Source organism: Mobula birostris, chromosome 19, assembly GCF_030028105.1.
Source record: "Mobula birostris isolate sMobBir1 chromosome 19, sMobBir1.hap1, whole genome shotgun sequence".
NCBI classification, from domain to species: Eukaryota; Metazoa; Chordata; class Chondrichthyes; order Myliobatiformes; family Myliobatidae; genus Mobula; species Mobula birostris.
The window spans coordinates 69,494,297-69,512,002 of NC_092388.1; the positions used below are offsets into that span (position 1 = coordinate 69,494,297).

General features: G+C 41.9%; 1 protein-coding gene across 8 annotated transcripts in view; it reads left to right on the forward strand.

Moving 5' to 3' along the window:
- Window positions 1-17,706, forward strand: part of ulk4 (unc-51 like kinase 4) — a 702,256-nt gene that overhangs the window by 319,327 nt on the left and 365,223 nt on the right. For all 8 annotated transcript variants that reach the window (XM_072283788.1, XM_072283790.1, XM_072283793.1 and 5 more), the window contains one exon: window positions 7,030-7,086. In XM_072283788.1, coding sequence (XP_072139889.1) covers window positions 7,030-7,086 — 57 coding nt within the window. The remainder of the gene's footprint in view (window positions 1-7,029; window positions 7,087-17,706) is intronic.

Below are 17,706 nucleotides of genomic sequence, written 5' to 3' on the forward strand. Positions count from 1 at the left end.
ACAGCTTGGCACCGGTGACGCCGCAGGAGTTGCCAGAGCAAGGTTGAAAGCAACGTTAGACTGCCTTAGGGACTCCAGCTCTGGATTTGCCCTCAGGGTTTACTCCCGAAGCCTTTCCCATAAGTGGGTATGGCTGCAAGGCAGCGGAGGTTTGAAATCAGAGTTTTCCCTCTCTTAGATGGACTGCCTTCCCAGGCTGACGAGCTCCATCTACCCGAAGCACTGGTCTTAAGGTGCGAGGACCTGCCTTCGCCCCTTCTCCTGTCAGTAGAAACAGTTCCACCGGGCACGCGAAGGCCAAGAGTTCGACTAAACCATAATATTCCGAAAATCAAATAACTTTGCATACTGGAAATCTAGAATAAAAACAGAAAATGTTCAGGTGGCGTTTGTGGAAAGAGTAAGAGGGTTAATATATTCGATCGAAGACTCATTGTTAGAACTGAGATGGAAAGTAACAAGTTTACTTTAAATTCCAGTGAGGTAGGAGTAGTGCAAAGGGAATATTTTTATAAGGTGAAGCTGGAATTGTAGTTGGGAGTATGCTGTGGACAAAGCATAGAAGACACAGGATTGTGTAGAAGCTGAGATGTGCAGGTCATTGGTCTAGGAAATGCCCAGCAAATCAGGTGGCTCCTCCCCTTTAAATTGCTCTTTCTTGTTGTAATGTATGTATTCTGTGTTTTGAAAGGTTGCCTTAAATGTCTGCCACTGCATTCTAGTTGGCTGATTCCTTATCCTAATTTCTAGAGACTTCAATGGAAAAGAATTCCATTCACTGCTCTACTGTTGTCCAATTTACATGACATCAAGGTCAAAATTTACCCTTAATTTGTTTATTAATGCCACCTAAGGCTGAGACCTTTGTTAATTGTAATCTAGGTATACAATTTGGATGTGATGTGCAAGGCGAGGTTAGTAAGACTACAGATGGTTCTAAAATAGATCGTGTAGAAGGTTAAAGAGTCATAGAAAAGTACAGCACAGAAACAGGCCTTTCAGCCCATCTAGTCTGTGCCGAACCATTTAAATTGCCTACTGCCATCGACTTGCATTGGGACCATAGCCCTCATAGCCCTTCATCCATGTACCTATCTAAACTTCTCTTAAATGGTGAAATTGAGCTCATGTGTACCACTTGCTCTGGCACCTCATTCCAAACTGTCTCACCCCTCTGTTCCCCTTAAACTTTTCGCCTTTCACCTTTAACCCATGTGACCTCTAGTTGTAGTCCCACCCAACCTCAGCGGAAAAGCCTGCTTGCATTTACCCTATCTATACCCCTCGTAATTTTGTATACCTCTATGAAATCTCCTGTGAATCTTCTACATTTCAAGGAATAAAGTCCTAACCCCTATTCAATCTTACCATATAACTCAGATCCCTTAGACCTGGCAACATCCTTGTAAAGTTTCTCTGTACTCTTTCAGCCTTATTAACATCTTTGCTGTAGGTAGGTGACCAAAACTGCACACAATATTCCAAATTTGGCCTTACCAATGTCTTATACCACTTCAATTTAACAACCCATCTCATGTACTCAGTACTTTGATATATGAAGGCCAATGTGCCAAAAGCTCTCTTTACAACCCAATCAATCTGTGCTGCCACTTTCAATGATTTATGGACTTGTATTCTCAGATTCTTTTGTTCTACTACATTGTAATGAATAATTACAGTTGTCTTGATCAGCAAGATATGTGGACAGAGGATTGGCAAATGTCTTTCAATACAGATAAGCATAAGGTATTACATTAACCATCTAACAATTACAGCACGGAAACAGGCCATCTCGGCCCTCCTGGTCCGTGCTGAACTCTTACTCTCACCTAGTCCCACTGACCTGCACTCAGCCCATAACCCTCCATTCCTTTCCTGTCCATCTAGCTGTCCAATTTAACTTTAAATGACAACGTTGAATCTGCCTCAACCACTTCTGCTGGAAGCTCGTTCTACACAGCTACCACTCTCTGAGTAAAGAAATTTCCCCCTCATGTTACCCCTAAACTTTTGCCCTTTAACTCTCAACTCATGTCCTCTGTTTGAATCTCCCCCACACTCAATGGAAAAAGCCTATCCACGTCAGCTCTATCTATCCCCCTCATAATTTTAAATACCTCTATCAAGTCTCCCCTCAACCTTCTACGTTCCAAAGAATAAAGACCCAACTTGTTCAACCTTTCTCTGTAACTTAGGTGATGAAACCCAGGTAACATTCTAGTAAATCTTCTCTGTACTCTCTCTATTTTGTTGACATCTTTCCTATAATTCAGTGACCAAAACTGTACACAATACTCCAAATTTGGCCTCACCAGTGCCTTATACAATTCCAACATCACATCCCAACTCCTCTACTCAATGCTCTGATTTATAAAGGCCAGCATACCAAAAACTTTCTTCACCACCCTATCCACATGAGATTCCACCTTTAGGGAACTATGCTCCATTATTCCTAGATCCCTCTGTTCTACTGCATTCTTCAATGCCCTACCATTTACCATGTATGTCCTGTTTTGATTAGTCCTACCAAAATGTAGCACCTCACATTTATCAGCATTAAACTCCATCTGCTATCTTTCAGCCTACTCTTCTAACTGGCATAAATCCCTCTGCAATCTTTGAAAACCTACTTCATTATCCACAACTCCACCTATCTTAGTATCATCTGCATACTTACTCATCCAATTTACCACCCCATCATCCAGATCATTAATGTTTATGACAAATAACATTGGACCCAGTACAGATCCCTGAGGCACACCACAAGTCACCGGCCTCCAATCTGAAAAACAGTTATCCACCACTACTGTCTGGCGTCTCCCATCCAGCCACTGCTAAATCCACTTTACTGCTTCAATATTAATACCTAACGATTGAACCTTCCTAACTAACCTTCTGTGGAACCTTGTCAAAGGCCTTACTGAAGTCCATATAGACAACATCCACTGCTTTACCCTCGTCAACTTTCCAAGTAACCTCTTCAAAATTTCAAATAAGATTTGTCAAACATGACCTTCCACGCAAAAATCCATGTTGACTGTTCCTAATCAGACCCTGTCTATCCAGGTAATTATATATACCACCTCTTAAGAATACTTTCCATCAATTTACCCACCACTGACATCAAACTCACAGGATAATTTCTAGGTTTACTCTTAGAACCCTTTCTAAACAATGGAACAACATGAGCAATGCGCCAATCCTCTGGCACCATCCCCGTTTCTAATGACATTTGAAATATTTCTGTCAGAGCCCCTGCTATTTCCACACTAACTTCCCTCAAGGTTCTAGGGAATATCCTGTCAGGACCCGGAGACTTATCCGCTTTTATATTCCTTAAAAGCTCCAGTACTTCCTCTTCTTTATAATCATCATAGTTTCGATAACCTCTCTACCTGTTTCCCTTATCTTACACAATTCAATATCCTTCTCCTTAGTGAATACCGAAGAAAGGAAATTGTTCAGAATCTCCCCATCTCTTTTGGCTCCACACATAGCTGTCCACTGTGATTCTCTAAGGGACCAAGTTTATCCCTCACTATCCTTTTGCTATTAATATAACTGTAGAAACCCTTGGGGTTTATTTTCACCTTACTTGCCAAAGCAACCTCTTATCTTCTTTTAGCTTTTCTAATTTCTTTCTTAAAATTCTTTTTACATTCTTTATATTCCTTGAGCACCTCACTTACTCCATGCTGCCTATATTTATTGTAGATATCTCTCTTTTTCCAAACCAAGTTTCCAATATCCCTTGAAAACCATGGCTCTCTCAAACTTTTAACCTTTCCTTTCAACCTAACAGGAACATAAAGATTCTGTACCCTCAAAATTTCACCTTTAAATGACCTCTATTTCTCTATTACATTCTTCCCATAAAACAAATTGTCCCTATCCACTCCTTCTAAATCCTTTCACATCTCCTCAAAGTTAGCCTTTCTCCAATCAAAAATCTTAACCCTGGGTCCAGACCTATCCGTCTCCATAATTATATTGAAACTAATAGCATTGTGATCACTGGACCCGAAGTGCTCCCCAACAAATACCTCCGTCACCTGACCTATCTCATTCCCTAACAGGAGATCCAACACTACCCCTTCTCTAGTTGGTACCTCTATGTATTGCTGCAAAAAACTATCCTGCACGCATTTTACAAACTCCAAACCATCCAGCCCTTTTACAGTATGAGCTTCCCAGTCTGTGTGTGGAAAATTAACATCTCCCACAATCACAGCCTTGTGCTTACTACAAATATCTGCTATCTCCTTACAAATTTGCTCCTCCAATTCTTGCTCCCCATAAGTGTTACTACACCTTTCCCATTCCTCAATTCTACCCAAATAGGCTCTCTTGACAAGCCCTCTAATCTATCCTGCCAGAGCACCGCTGTAATATTTTCTCTGACAAGCAATGCAACACCTCCCCCTCTTGTCCCTCCGATTCTATCACACCTGAAACAACTAAATCCAGGAATATTTAGTTGCCAGTCACACCCCTCCTATAACCTTGTTTCACTAATAACTACCATGTCATACTTCCAGGTATCAATCCATACTCTAAGCTTATCCACCTTTCTTATAATGCTCCTAGCATTAAAATAAATGCATTTAAGAAATTTTCCACCTCTTACTCTCTGTTTATCACTAACGGTGCAAACAACTTTACTATTTTCTTTTTCTTCCTTCTCCCCTACATCTGTTCCTATTCTCTGGTTCTGCTCCCCCCCCCCATCTAGTTTAAATCCACCGGAGCCTCTCTAGCAAACCTACCTGCAAGAATATTTGTCCCCCTCCAGTTCAGATGTAAACCGACCCACCGGGCAAACCTACCTGTAAGAATATTTGTCCCCCTCCAGTTCAGATGTAAACCGACCCACCGGAACAGGTCCCACCTTCCCTGGAAAACTGCCCAATTATCTATAAATCTGAAGCCCTCCCTTCTGCACCATGTCTTCAGCCACATGTTGATCTGAGCTATCTTACTATTTCTAAACATGCCTGCACGTGGCACTGGTAGCAATCCTGAGACTGTTATCCTGGAGGTCCTGTCCTTTAACTTGGCGCCTAACTCTCTAAACTCACCTTTCAGGACCTCCTCACTCTTCCTACCCATGTCATTGGTCCCTGCATGGACCACGACATCCGGCTGCTCACCCTCCCTCTTGAGAACTCGATCCAAGATATCGCGGACCTTGGCACGAGGGAGGCAACAGACCATTCGGATTCTCGATCTCGTCCACAGAACCTCTTATCTGTCCCCCTAACTATTGAATCCCCTGTCACTACTGCTCTCCTCTTTTCCCTCCTTCCCTTCTGAGTTGAGGGTCCCATCTCGGTACCAGAGACGCAACCACTGCAACTTGTCCCTGGTAGGTCGTCCCCATCAACAGTATCCAAAACGATGTACTTATTATTGGTGGGAATAGCCACAGGGGTGCTCTGCTCATTCTGTCTATTCCCCTTCCCTCTCCTGACAGTCACCCAGCTACCTGTCTCCTGACTCTTAGGGGTGACTATCTCCCTGTAACTGCTCTCTATTTCTGCCTCTGCCTCCAGAATAATCCGAAGTTCAACCAGCTCCAGTTCCCTAACTCGGTTTGTCAGGAGCTGCAGCTGGATGCACCTTTTGCAGGTGTAGTCATCAGGGACAATTGTGCTCGCCCTGACTTCCCACATACTGCAAACGGAGCACTCAACTGCCCTAACTACTGCCTCCATTACCTACTCTTAAGGTAATTAGATTTAGTAATGGAACTTACCCGGCCTTACCTCACTTGGAGTGAAGCTCTTCCTCAGCCTCTGCTCGCCAAAGCCTCAGGAGCCAAAGCCTTCCTACTCTCTCTACTCTGTCGCCCCCTCCATTAATCTGCTCTTTTAAACACTCCCGCTGCCTCACGGTCCGACTTAGACACACTTGCACAGTTGTGCCCCGTTCAACTGCCGAAGAGAAAAACAAATGATCTCTATTTTGGGAGATCAATCTAGGGTAGGGCTCGTACAGTGAATGATAGGGCTATGGGTAGTGTAATGGAACAGAGGAACCTCGGAGTGCAAGTGCATAGTTCACGGAAGGAAGTGTCACAGTTGGATAGGTGCTAAAAAGCCTGTTTGGCACCCTGGCCTTCATTGGTCAGGGCACTGAGTATAAGAGTTGGGGAAGTTATGATCGATGCACTCGACAAGGCTGCACTTGGAATATTGTTTTACATTTTGGTCAGCCTGTTATAGGAAAAATGTTCTGATAGTGGAAAGAGTGCAGATAAGACTTACCAGGATATTTCCTGGACTTGGGGAGCTTCAGTTACAATGAAAGGTTACGTAGATTTCCTGAACTGTAGGATATTAAGGGATGACCTGATAAACTATGTAAGATCATGAGGGACATTAACAGGGTGAGAGCACCTAATTTTTTCCCAGGGAGGGGATGCTAAAACATGAGGGAATAGGTTTAAGATCAGCAGCAAGAAATTTAAAAGAGGTTTCAGGTAGAGTTTCTTCACACAAAGGATGGTGCACGTTTAGAATGAACTACCAGAAAGATGCTTGGGTGACATATTAGAAATATTTTTAAAACATCTAGATAAAGCACATGGATAGAAAGAAGATGGGGAGATGGGACTAGCTCCCCGAGCAACTAAATCAGCATGGATTAGTTGGGCCAAAAGATTACCTTCTATGTTGTATGACTCTATGACTCTAACTGGTCTGGAGTAAGTAGCTGAAGGAGACTAGTTTAAACTGTCTCAAGTTTGATAGGCTTTGTTTGTGTCTGTAAAATGCAATTTATGCACCAGCTTCTTGGCTTCTAGCAGAAAGAAAGCATTTGGAATGTTTATCCAAATCTGTACTGTTCATGTGGATTCAAGTTTTATGCACACTTTAACAGATCTCTCAAATACATGGAGATTAATTAATAGGATTTTGCCACTGTCATATAGGTACATATGTGCATTTTAGTAGCATCAATATATTCAGGAATTTGGCACTGGCAATTATTTACAAAAATCGTGAATTATTAATTATCTATTTTCAGGTATTTAGACCACGGATTATCAATGAGGAATTTCTTATCAACTGTGGAGCATTGCTTGTAAGTAATGGATTTTATTGTAACTGACTATATAGAAGATGGGAATGAACATTGGATTTATATAGACTTGCTACTTTTGTCTTGGTGATTTTTACACTTATATCAGATCCTCTCCTCGACATCTTGTGCTCCATTGAAAACAAACCCAGACTTTGGTGACCAGAAATGTACACAGTGTCCAGTTCTGGCCAAATCAGTACTTGATAAAGTTGTACCATAGTTCCCTGCCTTATATTCTGTGTAATGAAAGCGAACATTCTTGCAGGCAAAAAATGGTCTCGTGCTTTCCCTGCGTGTATAACGAATAAACTCTTCTTGGGCTTCTAGCCGGGTACCAGTATTGATTATTACTGACATTTCCACCTTCGTCAGAGTTTATAATTGATACCCATAACTGGCTGGAAGCCTGAGAAAAGTTTATTCTTATATGCCCTCATTATACTTCATCTATCTGTGCTGCTACCTACAGGGATCTTCAGGTTGTGCAACTGGAACCCTCTGTTCCTCAATGCTGCCTAGGGCCCCACTATTGATGCTACGTGCCCTTCCTTTATTAGAATTACATTCTGACCGTATACGAATGTGTGTCCACCTCTTGTACATCCGAACTGATAGTGAGACCGTACTTGCCAGCGAACTGTGAAGGGGAACAAAGGGACTTTAAAAGTTACTGTTATATCATACTGCTGAAAGTGTCTGTTGGGCAGTTCTCCCAGTTTAGAGACCAGCCCCAGATATTTGCAAGGACAACTCAAAATTTTTGACTTGGTTGAGAGCACAGAGAGCAGCACATCTGAATTTGGTGCGTTGATCACTGCTGAGTGATCTATCAAGTGCTATTCTTGCTATTTTTTAGTGTAGCAATTCTATCACAGCTCATTTGCTAAATATTTGTAATGTTGTGCTAGTGTTTGTGGATAATTATATTTCTAGGATTTGAATGTTAATGTCCACGTCAGCTTTGATTTGATTTTTTAACGTTTTAATTATTATCCACAAAGTATGATTTATTTTAGTTATCCAAAATGTTTACCAATCAAATTTATTAACACTTATTTTCATCAACTGTAGTCAAATAAAATGCCAAGCAAGTCATTGGCTAATATACAGTATTATGACTCTACATTGATTCTGCAGCTTTAGCGTGTACTTTCCCATGCTTTGAAATCTGCTTGCTTTGAAGGACTTAGTATGGAGAGTGCTGAAATTTCTAACTTCTGCTGGTCTTATTAATGCTGTGTCTAATGATGTCATGGACTTTGTTGCTTGTGCTGGTTCTTAATGCAAATTTTCACATGGATTGAAACAACACTACTTTGCAATTTTTTGCAAAGTGGTTTTCTTCTCAAACGTGATTCTGACATTCACTGTGTCTCATGGGTTTCTATTTACTGAGGTTGGTTATTGCTTGGTTGAATACGAAAACTGCTAAACCACTAACTCATGCTTTCTTTAATATAATTGAACTTTTATTGTTATATTGTCCCACTGACACTTGTATTATTTTGTTTCTCTATTCACTGGCATCATTCACCCAGAGACTAACACTTCAGTGATAGATTTGATTGGCCATGTGAAGCATTCTGACAGTAAATTAAAGATTCTGCACAGTTGCCAGATTTGATCCAAGGAGACCTTTGGGTGGTAGTGTTTTTTTTTTTGGTTTTAAAGTTGAAGAATTCAGACCCTACTCATTGCTAACTATGAAGTATTTGGTTTTCTTATATAGTTACTGATTTTCATGAAAACGAAGCAAGTACACATTTCCAGATTGATTCCAGAGATGAAGGGGTTAACCTATGAGGAAAGATTGAGTCCCCTGGGACTGTACTGTCTGGAATTCAGAAGAATGAGAGGGGATGTTATAGAAACATACAAAATTTTGAAAGGGATAGATAAGATAGAAGTAGGAAAGTTGTTTCCATTGGCAGGTGAGACTAGAACTAGGGGACATTGCCTCAAGATTCAGGGGAGGAGATTTAGGACGGAGATGAGGAGAAACTGTTTTTCCCAGAGACTGATGAATCTGTGGAATTCTCTACCCAGGGAAGCAGTTGAGGCTTCTTCACTAAATATATTTAAGATACAGTTAGATAGGTTTTTACATAGTAAGGGAATTAAGGGTTATGGGGAAAAGGCAGGTAGATGGAGCTGAGTTTACGGACAGATCAGCCATGATCTTATTGAATGGCGGGACAGGCTCGATGAGCCAGGTGGCCTACTCCTGCTCCTATTTCTTATGTTCTTATGTTCCAGAATACATTTATTTCAGAATTCTTCAATTTTATTGGATATTTTCTTACCATCCTTCAGAATGGAAAATTCATTACCAGTATGTTACTGAAATTTAACATTAATACATGTTTATTATCAAGCAGAAATAGGTTGATCATGTGAGTTTGTAATTGAACAATTATGTTGAGTTTGAAGCTCTGAATAACTGATCACTATCTGGGAACATTAAATTTTAGCAATTTTCCTAAAGTCAGAATCTGAATCAGAATTAGAATCAGGTTTATTATCACCGGCATGTGTCGTGAAATTTGTTAACTTAGCAACAGCAGTTCAATGCAATACATAATATAGAAGAAAGAAAAAAATAATAATAAATAAGTAAATCAATTACAGTATACTTATGTTGAATAGATTAATAAATCATGTAAAAAACAGAAATAATATAAAAGAAGTGAGGTAGTACTCAAGGGTTCATGTCCATTTAGGAATTGGATGGCAGAGGGGAAGAAGCTGGTCCTGAATCGCTGAATGTGTGCCTTCAGGCTTCTGTACCTCCTTCCTGATGGTAACAGTGAGAAAAGGGCATGCCCTGAATACTGGAGGTCCGTAATAATGGACACTGCCTTTCTGAGACACCACTCCTTGAAGATGTCCTGGGTACTCTGTAGGCTAGTACCCAAGATGGAGCTGACTGAATTTACAACCCTCTGCAGCTTTTTCTGGTCCTGTGCAGTAGCCCCTCCATACCAGACAGTGATGCAGCCTGTCAGAATGCTCTCCACAGTACATACAAAGAAGTTTTTGAGTGTATTTGTTGATATACCAAATCCCTTCAAATTCCTTGATGCACTATCAATAACTCCAAAAGACTGGAAGTAGAGTAAATACTGAAAGGCTTTTATTAACAGTAAAATGGATCCACATCCATGCTGTATGTCTGTCCTGGACTGTGGGAGGAGCAATGACACAATCGCCTTTATTCAGGGGTCTGTTGGAGGAGTCACAGGAGCAGTCAGTAGAGGGGCATGTCCAGACAGGTAACCCAGTTACAACCTATACACATGGTTTACCACACTCCTAATGAAGTATAGTGGCTGTCTTGCCTTCTTTATAACTGCATAGGACCAGGTTAGATCCTCAGAGATCTTGATACCCAGGAACTTGAAGCTGCTCACTCTCTCCACTTCTGATCCCTCTATGAGGATTGGTATACATTCCTTCATCTTACGCTTTCTGAAGTCCACAATCAACTCTTTCATCTTACTGACATTGAATGCCAGGTTGTTTCTGCGGCACCACTCCACTAGTTGGCATATCTCTCTCCTGTACGCCCTCTCATCACCACCTGAGATTCTACCAATAATGGTTGTATCATCAGCAAATTTATAGATGGTACTTGAGCTATGCCTAGCCACACAGTCATGGGTATAGAGAGAGTAGAGCAGTGGGCTAAGCACACACCCCTGAGGTGCACCAGTGTTGATCGTCAGCGAGGAGTTATAGTGATGGAGTCATAAAGGTTAAAGAAATAAAAAAATAAAGGCATCAGGGACAATTAAGATAGATTTGGATATACTGTTGAGGGGGACGGCATGCCAGAGAGAAGCTGTAGCAACCCGATCTTTGCCAGTGTCTCTGAGGCTCAGAACTGCAGGGGCAGATGAGGAATGCAGTAGTGATGCGGGATTCGCTAATTAGAGGAGCGAACAGCAGATTCTGTGGGTGTGAAAGAGATACCTGGATGATATGTTGCCTCCCAGGTGCCAGAGTCAAGGGTGTCCTAGATTGGGTCCACAGCATTCTAAAGGAGGAAGGTGAACAGCCAGAGTTTGTGGTACATATTGATACCAATAACATAGTTAGGAAAAGGAGGAGGTCCTGAAGATAGGATATAGGGAGTTATAGAAGGTAGAAAGTTGAAAATCAGGACCTCCAGGGTAGCTATCTCTGCATTGTTGCCCTTGATATGTGCCAGTGAGAATTAGAATTGGATGATTTGGCAGATGAATGCATGGATGAAGAATTGGTGCTAGTTAGTGCTAGCTTCCAAGAGAGGGAATTTGTAGAACGCCTATGATTTTGTTTTTTATATCAGGATGTGGTTGACCCTACTGGGAGAACAGCAATTCTGGATCAGGTGTTATATAATGACCCAGACTTGATTAGGGAGCTTAAGATAAAGGAACCCTAAGGAGGCAGAGATCATGAAATGATAGAATTCACCTTATACCTTGAGAAGAAGAAGCTAAAATTGAATGTATCAGTATTGTAGTGGAGTAAAGGGAATTACAGAGGCATGTGAGAGGAACTGGCAAAAGTTGATTGGAAAGGGACACTGGCAGGGATGACAGTAGAGCAGCAATGGCAGGAATTTCTGGGAGTAATTCAGAAGGTGCAGGAAAGATACATCCCAAAGATGAAGAAGTATTCTAAAGAGAGGACGAGCATACCTTGGCCATCAAAAGAAGTTAAAGACAACATTACAGCAAGACACAGGGCTTATAATAGAGCACAATTAGTGGGAAATTAGAGGATTGGGAAGCTTTTAAACACCAGCAGAAGGCAACTGGAAAAAAAAGCCATGAAGGGAGAAAAGTTAAAATATGAAAGTAAGCTAGCCAACAATTTAAAGGTGAATACAATTTTTTTTCAGATACTTAAAGAGTAAAAGAGAGATGAGAATGGATATCGGATCACTGGAAAATGATGCAGGAAAGATAGTAACTTGGGGGGGGGGGGAGAGAAATGATGGATAAATTTAATAAGTACCTTGCATCAGTTTTCACTGTGGAAGTCACTAGCAGAATGCTAGAAATGCCAGAGTGTCAGGGTAGAAGTGACTGTCCATAAGATGACAAGATATAGGAGCAGGATTAAATCATTTGGCATATGGAGTCTGCTCTGCCGTTTCATCATGACATCCATTTCCCTCCCAGTCCTAATCTCCTGCATTCTTCAATAACCCTTCAACGTGGTCAAGATGGCACCAATGCTCCCTTGGTCGACATCTTCCAGATAGCCCACAAAAATGTCTATTTTACTTCTTTTACATCTGATTTTCACCTGAAGTGTGTTTCTGGGACCGTTAGAACCTTTGATTTACAGTTTGGAATTCGATTGAGTGATCCAGCGCTTTGCTGTCTCTGCAAAGAGTCCAGGAAGCAAACGTGCTCGGAAAGCCTCAATGCAAAGAGACTTAGAAACACGAACTAACTAAAGTATCGAGGAAGGTTAATACATTGAAGTAAATGCGAAGGGTGAGCAATAGTCCAGTGCCAATTGCCCACCTTGTCTGTGAGCAGCTTATCTCTTTGTGGTGGCTAGCTGTGACAGCCAGGTAGACCTCTGCCTCGTGTGGTGTCCCTCTCTTTCAAAGACTGTTCGTGATGTTGGAGGATGTTTCATGATTCTGCATCTATGATTGGATTACTGCTTTAAGGACTATGGACTTTTTCAGATGAATGGTTATCATATTCTGTGTTTTTTCTGCCATTCCTTTCCATTTTGTTGTACAGGGAGAGGGGTTTTGAGGGCTGATGTTCTTGCTGCAATCTGTTAGATTTTTGTGTTGGGGAGGGGTTGTTTTGGGGTTGATGTTCTTGCGCTGTTAGATTTTTGTGCTGGGGAGGGGCTGTTTGGAGGAAGTTGATACTCTTGTTCCAATCTGTTAGATTTTTGTGCAGAGGAGGGCTTGTTTGGGGTTGATGTTCTTGTTCCAATCTGTTAGATTTTTGTGCTGGAACGGTTGTTTGGGGATTGATGTTCTTGATGCAGTTTGTTAGATCTTTGTGCTGGGAAGGGGTTGTTTGGGGGGGGGTCGATATTCTTGTTGTGTTCTGTGTGGGGGGTGTTTTAGGGTCAATGTTCTTGTTTTGAGTGAAGGAAGGGGGTTTGGGGGTTGATGATGAGGATAACGTTCTTTTATTGTGTGGGGAGTGGGTTTGATGTTTCTCTCTGAATGGCCTCCATGTTCTTTCTTTGTTTCATGACTATCTGGAGAAGATGTATCTCAGAGTTGTATATGGATACATACTTTAATAGCAAATGAACTTAGAATCCTGACAAATCAAGATCTATCAACCTCTGCCTTAAATATACCCAATAACTTGGCCTCCACAGCCACCTGTGGCAATAAATTCCAGAAATTTACCACTCTCTGCCTAAAGAAATGCCTCCTCATCTCCATTCTAAATGTACATCCCTCTATTCTGAGGCTGTGTCCTCTTGTCCTAGACTCGCCAACCACAGGAAACATCCTTTTCACATTCACTTTGTTGAGGCCTTTCAACATTCAGTAGGTTTCAGTGAGATTTCCCTCACCACCTCCCCCCCATTCTTTTGAATTCCTGCGAGTACAGGCCCAGAGCCATCAAACGCTCTTCATATGGTACGCCTTTCAATCTCAGAATCGCTTTTGTGAACTTCCTTTGAACCCTCTCCAGTATCAGAACATTCTTTCTTAGATAAGGGTCCCAAAGCTACTCACAATACTCCAAGTGAGGACTCAGTAGTGCCTTATAAAGCCTCAACATTACATCCTTGCTTTTATATTCTAGTCCTCTCGAAATGCATGCTAACATTGTATTTGCCTTCCTTGGTACTGACTCAACCTGCAAATTAACCTTTAGGGAATCCTGCACAAGGACTTTTGGACCTCAGGTTTTTGAATTTTCTCTGCATTTAGAAAATAGTCTATGTAAGTGTATGACCACACACTTTTCGATACTGTGTTCCATCTACCATTTCTTTGCCCATTCGCCTAATCTGTTTGAGTCCTTCTGCAGCCTCTCTGATTTCTCAATACTACCTGCCCCTCCACCTATCTTGGTGTTGTCCACAAACTTAGCTTCGTAGCCATCAATTTCATCATCATCAAATCACTGATGAATAACGTAAAAAGAAATGATCCCAACATAGATCCCTGTGGAACACCACTAGTCACGGGCAGCCAACCAGAAAAGATTCCCTTTATGCCTACCCTTTGCCTCCTGCCACTCAGCTAATGCTCTATCCATGCTAGTATCTTTCCCTTAATACCATGACTCTTAACTTGTTAAGCAGCTTCATTTTTGGCACCTTGTCAATGGCTTTCTGAAAATCCAAGTACACAACATTCACAGATTTTCCTTTGTCTATCCTGCCTGTCATTTCCTCAAAGAATTCCAATGGATTTGTCAGGCAAAATTTTCCCTTGAAGAAACCACACTGACTACAGTCTATTTTATCAGGTGCCTCCAACTACCCCAAAACCACATCCTCAGCAATTGATTTTAACATCTTCTTAACCACTGAGGTCAGACTAACTTCCTTTCTTCTGCCTGTCTCCCTTCTTGAAGAATGGAGTGACATTTACAATTTTCCAGTCCTTCAGAACTATGCCAGAATCTATTGCTTCTTGAAAGGTCGTTAGTAATGTCTGCACAATCTCTTCAGCCACCTCTATCACACCCTGGGGTGCAGACCATCTGGTCCAGGTGATTTATCTACCTTCAGACCTTTCAATTTCCCAACCATCTTTTCCCTAGTCATGGCAGCTTCACTCATTTCTGCCCCCAGACATTCTCAAATTGTTGGCATACTGCTAGTGGCTGCCGTTTCCTTCTCAAACATAACTACCTCTCTAGCATCATTTTCCAGTGGTCCAAATATCTACTCTTGCTTCTCTTTTACTCTTCATTTATCTGCAGAAACTTTTGGTGTACTCTTTAACATTACTGGCTAGCTTACCTTCCTATTCCATCTTCTCCTTCTATAGTCAGTTTGAAAAATTCTATAAATAATTACCACCAACGTATCACTTGTGGAACCAGAGGAGCCAACACTCTGGACCCACTGTTATATTACCATCAGGAGCACTTTCTGTGCCACCCCACACACACACTTTGGACAGTCTGATCACCTGGCAGTACATCTACTCCCTGAGTACAGGCAGTAGCACTTACGGGACTATATTGAGTTGCTGGACTGGACTGTGTTCAGGGATTCATCTTCGAGTCTGAGTGAGTACGCCATAGTTGTCACTGACTTCATTAAAACCTGTGTGGATGAGTGTGTCACTACAAGAACATGCTATACATGCCCAAATCAAAATCTGTGGATGAACCAGGAGATTCATAGTTAGCTGATGAACCCAAACATCAACTCTGGCAGGATTTACAGGCCATTACTTCCTACAAAGCAAAGCCTAACATTATGAATGGCAGTGATGCTTCACACCCAAATGAGCTCAGCACATAGAAACATAGAAAATAGGTGCAGGAGTAGGCCATTCAGCCCTTCAAGCCTGCACCGCCATTCAGTATGATCATGGCTGATCATCCAACTCAGAACCCTGTACCTGCTTTCTCTCCATACCCCCTGGTCCCTTTAGCCACAAGGGCCATATCTAACTCCCTCTTAAATACAGCCAATGAACTGGCCTCAACTGTTTCCTGTGGCAGAGAATTCCACAGATTCACCACTCTCTATGTGAAGAAGTTTTTCCTCATCTCGGTCCTAAAAGGCTTCCCCTTTATCCTTAAACTGTGACCCCTTGTTCTGGACTTCCTCAACATTGGGAACAATCTTCCTACATCTAGCCTATCCAATCCCTTTAGAATTTTATACGTTTCAATCAGATCCCCCCTCAATCTTCTAAATTCCAGCGAGTATAAGCCTAGTTGATCCAGTCTTTCATCATATGAAAGTCCTGCCATCCCAGGAATCAATCTGGTGAACCTTCTTTGTACTCCCTCTGTGGCAAGTATGTCTTTCCTCAGATTAGGGGACCAAAACTGCACACAATACTCCAGGTGTGGTCTCACCAAGGCCTTGTACAACTGCAATAGAACCTCCCTGCTGCTGTACTCGAATCCTCTTGCTATGAATGCTAGCAAACCATTCGCCTTTTTCACCGGCTGCTGTACCTGCATGCCCACTTTCAATGACTGGTGTACAATGACACCTTTTAAGCATGCTTTGAAAGAGAGAATAAAACTACAGCTGTGACTATTCCCACAACACCCCATAACCCTGTGATCTCCGTCTCCGATGCTGATGTCAGATTGGCTTTAAAGAGGGTGAAGCCCTCACAAGGTGGTGGGGCTCTGAAAACCTGTGCCAACCAACTGGAGGGTGTGTTCAAAGACATGTTCAATCTCTCATTGCTCTAGTTGGAAGTTTCCACCTGCTTCAAAAGGGCTACAATCATACCAGTGCCCTAGAAAAGCAGGGTGAGCTCCTCAACAACAATCATCCAGTAGCACTCACACCTATGGTGATGAAGTGTTTTGAGACTTTGGCTATGGCTAGAATCAACTACTGTCTCCACAAGGACCTGGACCCACTGCAATTTGCCTATCACCACAACAGGTCTACAGCAGATACTAGCTTATTGGCTCGTCATGCAGCCTTGGATCATCTAGACAATACTGATAAAGTCGGCCCTCCTCCAGAAATCTCTTCCTGCCCATGTAGCTTCTGACCATGTAGTGAGGGTTACTGGAATACCACCATGAAATCACAGTAGATGGAAACGGCAGATGATTGAAATCTCAGGTAAATTCAGCAAGTCAGGCAACATCTGTGGAGAGAGAAACAGTCAATGCTTCTGGTCTGAGACCATTCATCAGAACTGGGAAAGAGAGATAGAGACAAGAGAAAATCTGTGGATGCTGGAAATCCGAGCAACACACACAAGATGCTGGAGGAACTCAGCAGGCCAAGTAGCATGTAGGGAAAGAGTGCAGTCAATGTTTCAGGCCAAAACCATTTCAAAAGGACCAATAGGTAGTTTTTAGTAAGACAAGGTGTGGAGGGCTGTATAGAATGAAGGGAATGGTGGTGATAGGGAGAGTCCAAGTGATTTAATGGAGGTATTTACCAGTGCATTGAGCCACTTGGTCTGTGTAATTAACGGCAGGCCAGTCAGTATGAGTGAGATAAGAAAAATCGAGCCAACATGATATAAAAATAAAAAATGCTGGGAAAATTTGGAAAGAGATGTAAGAGATGGCAGATGGTGGAATTTGGAGTAAAAACATTATCTCTGGAGGGTTGAGGAGCAGTTTTTTCCACACAGGAGGTAGTAGGTACATTGGATTCCGGTTAATTTGGGGTACCTCAGGACCGGTACATTTTGGCCCAATTAAGGGACTGCCTCAGTTAGCCGAAGATTCATGGAAATAGTTAAAAATGTATAAAATAAAGACATCTGCATTTGCATCAGCAGATCTTCTCTCATTAGTGAAATAAAGACCAACTACTGTTTAACTGAGTAACAAATTATGTATTTAAATGAAATACGGAACAAATTAAAGCACTCTCAATACCGCTACAGTACTATGAAACTGTGTATTAGGTCCTGATAGTTTTCAACGGAGGAACTAATCTAGTGTATGCTGCTGT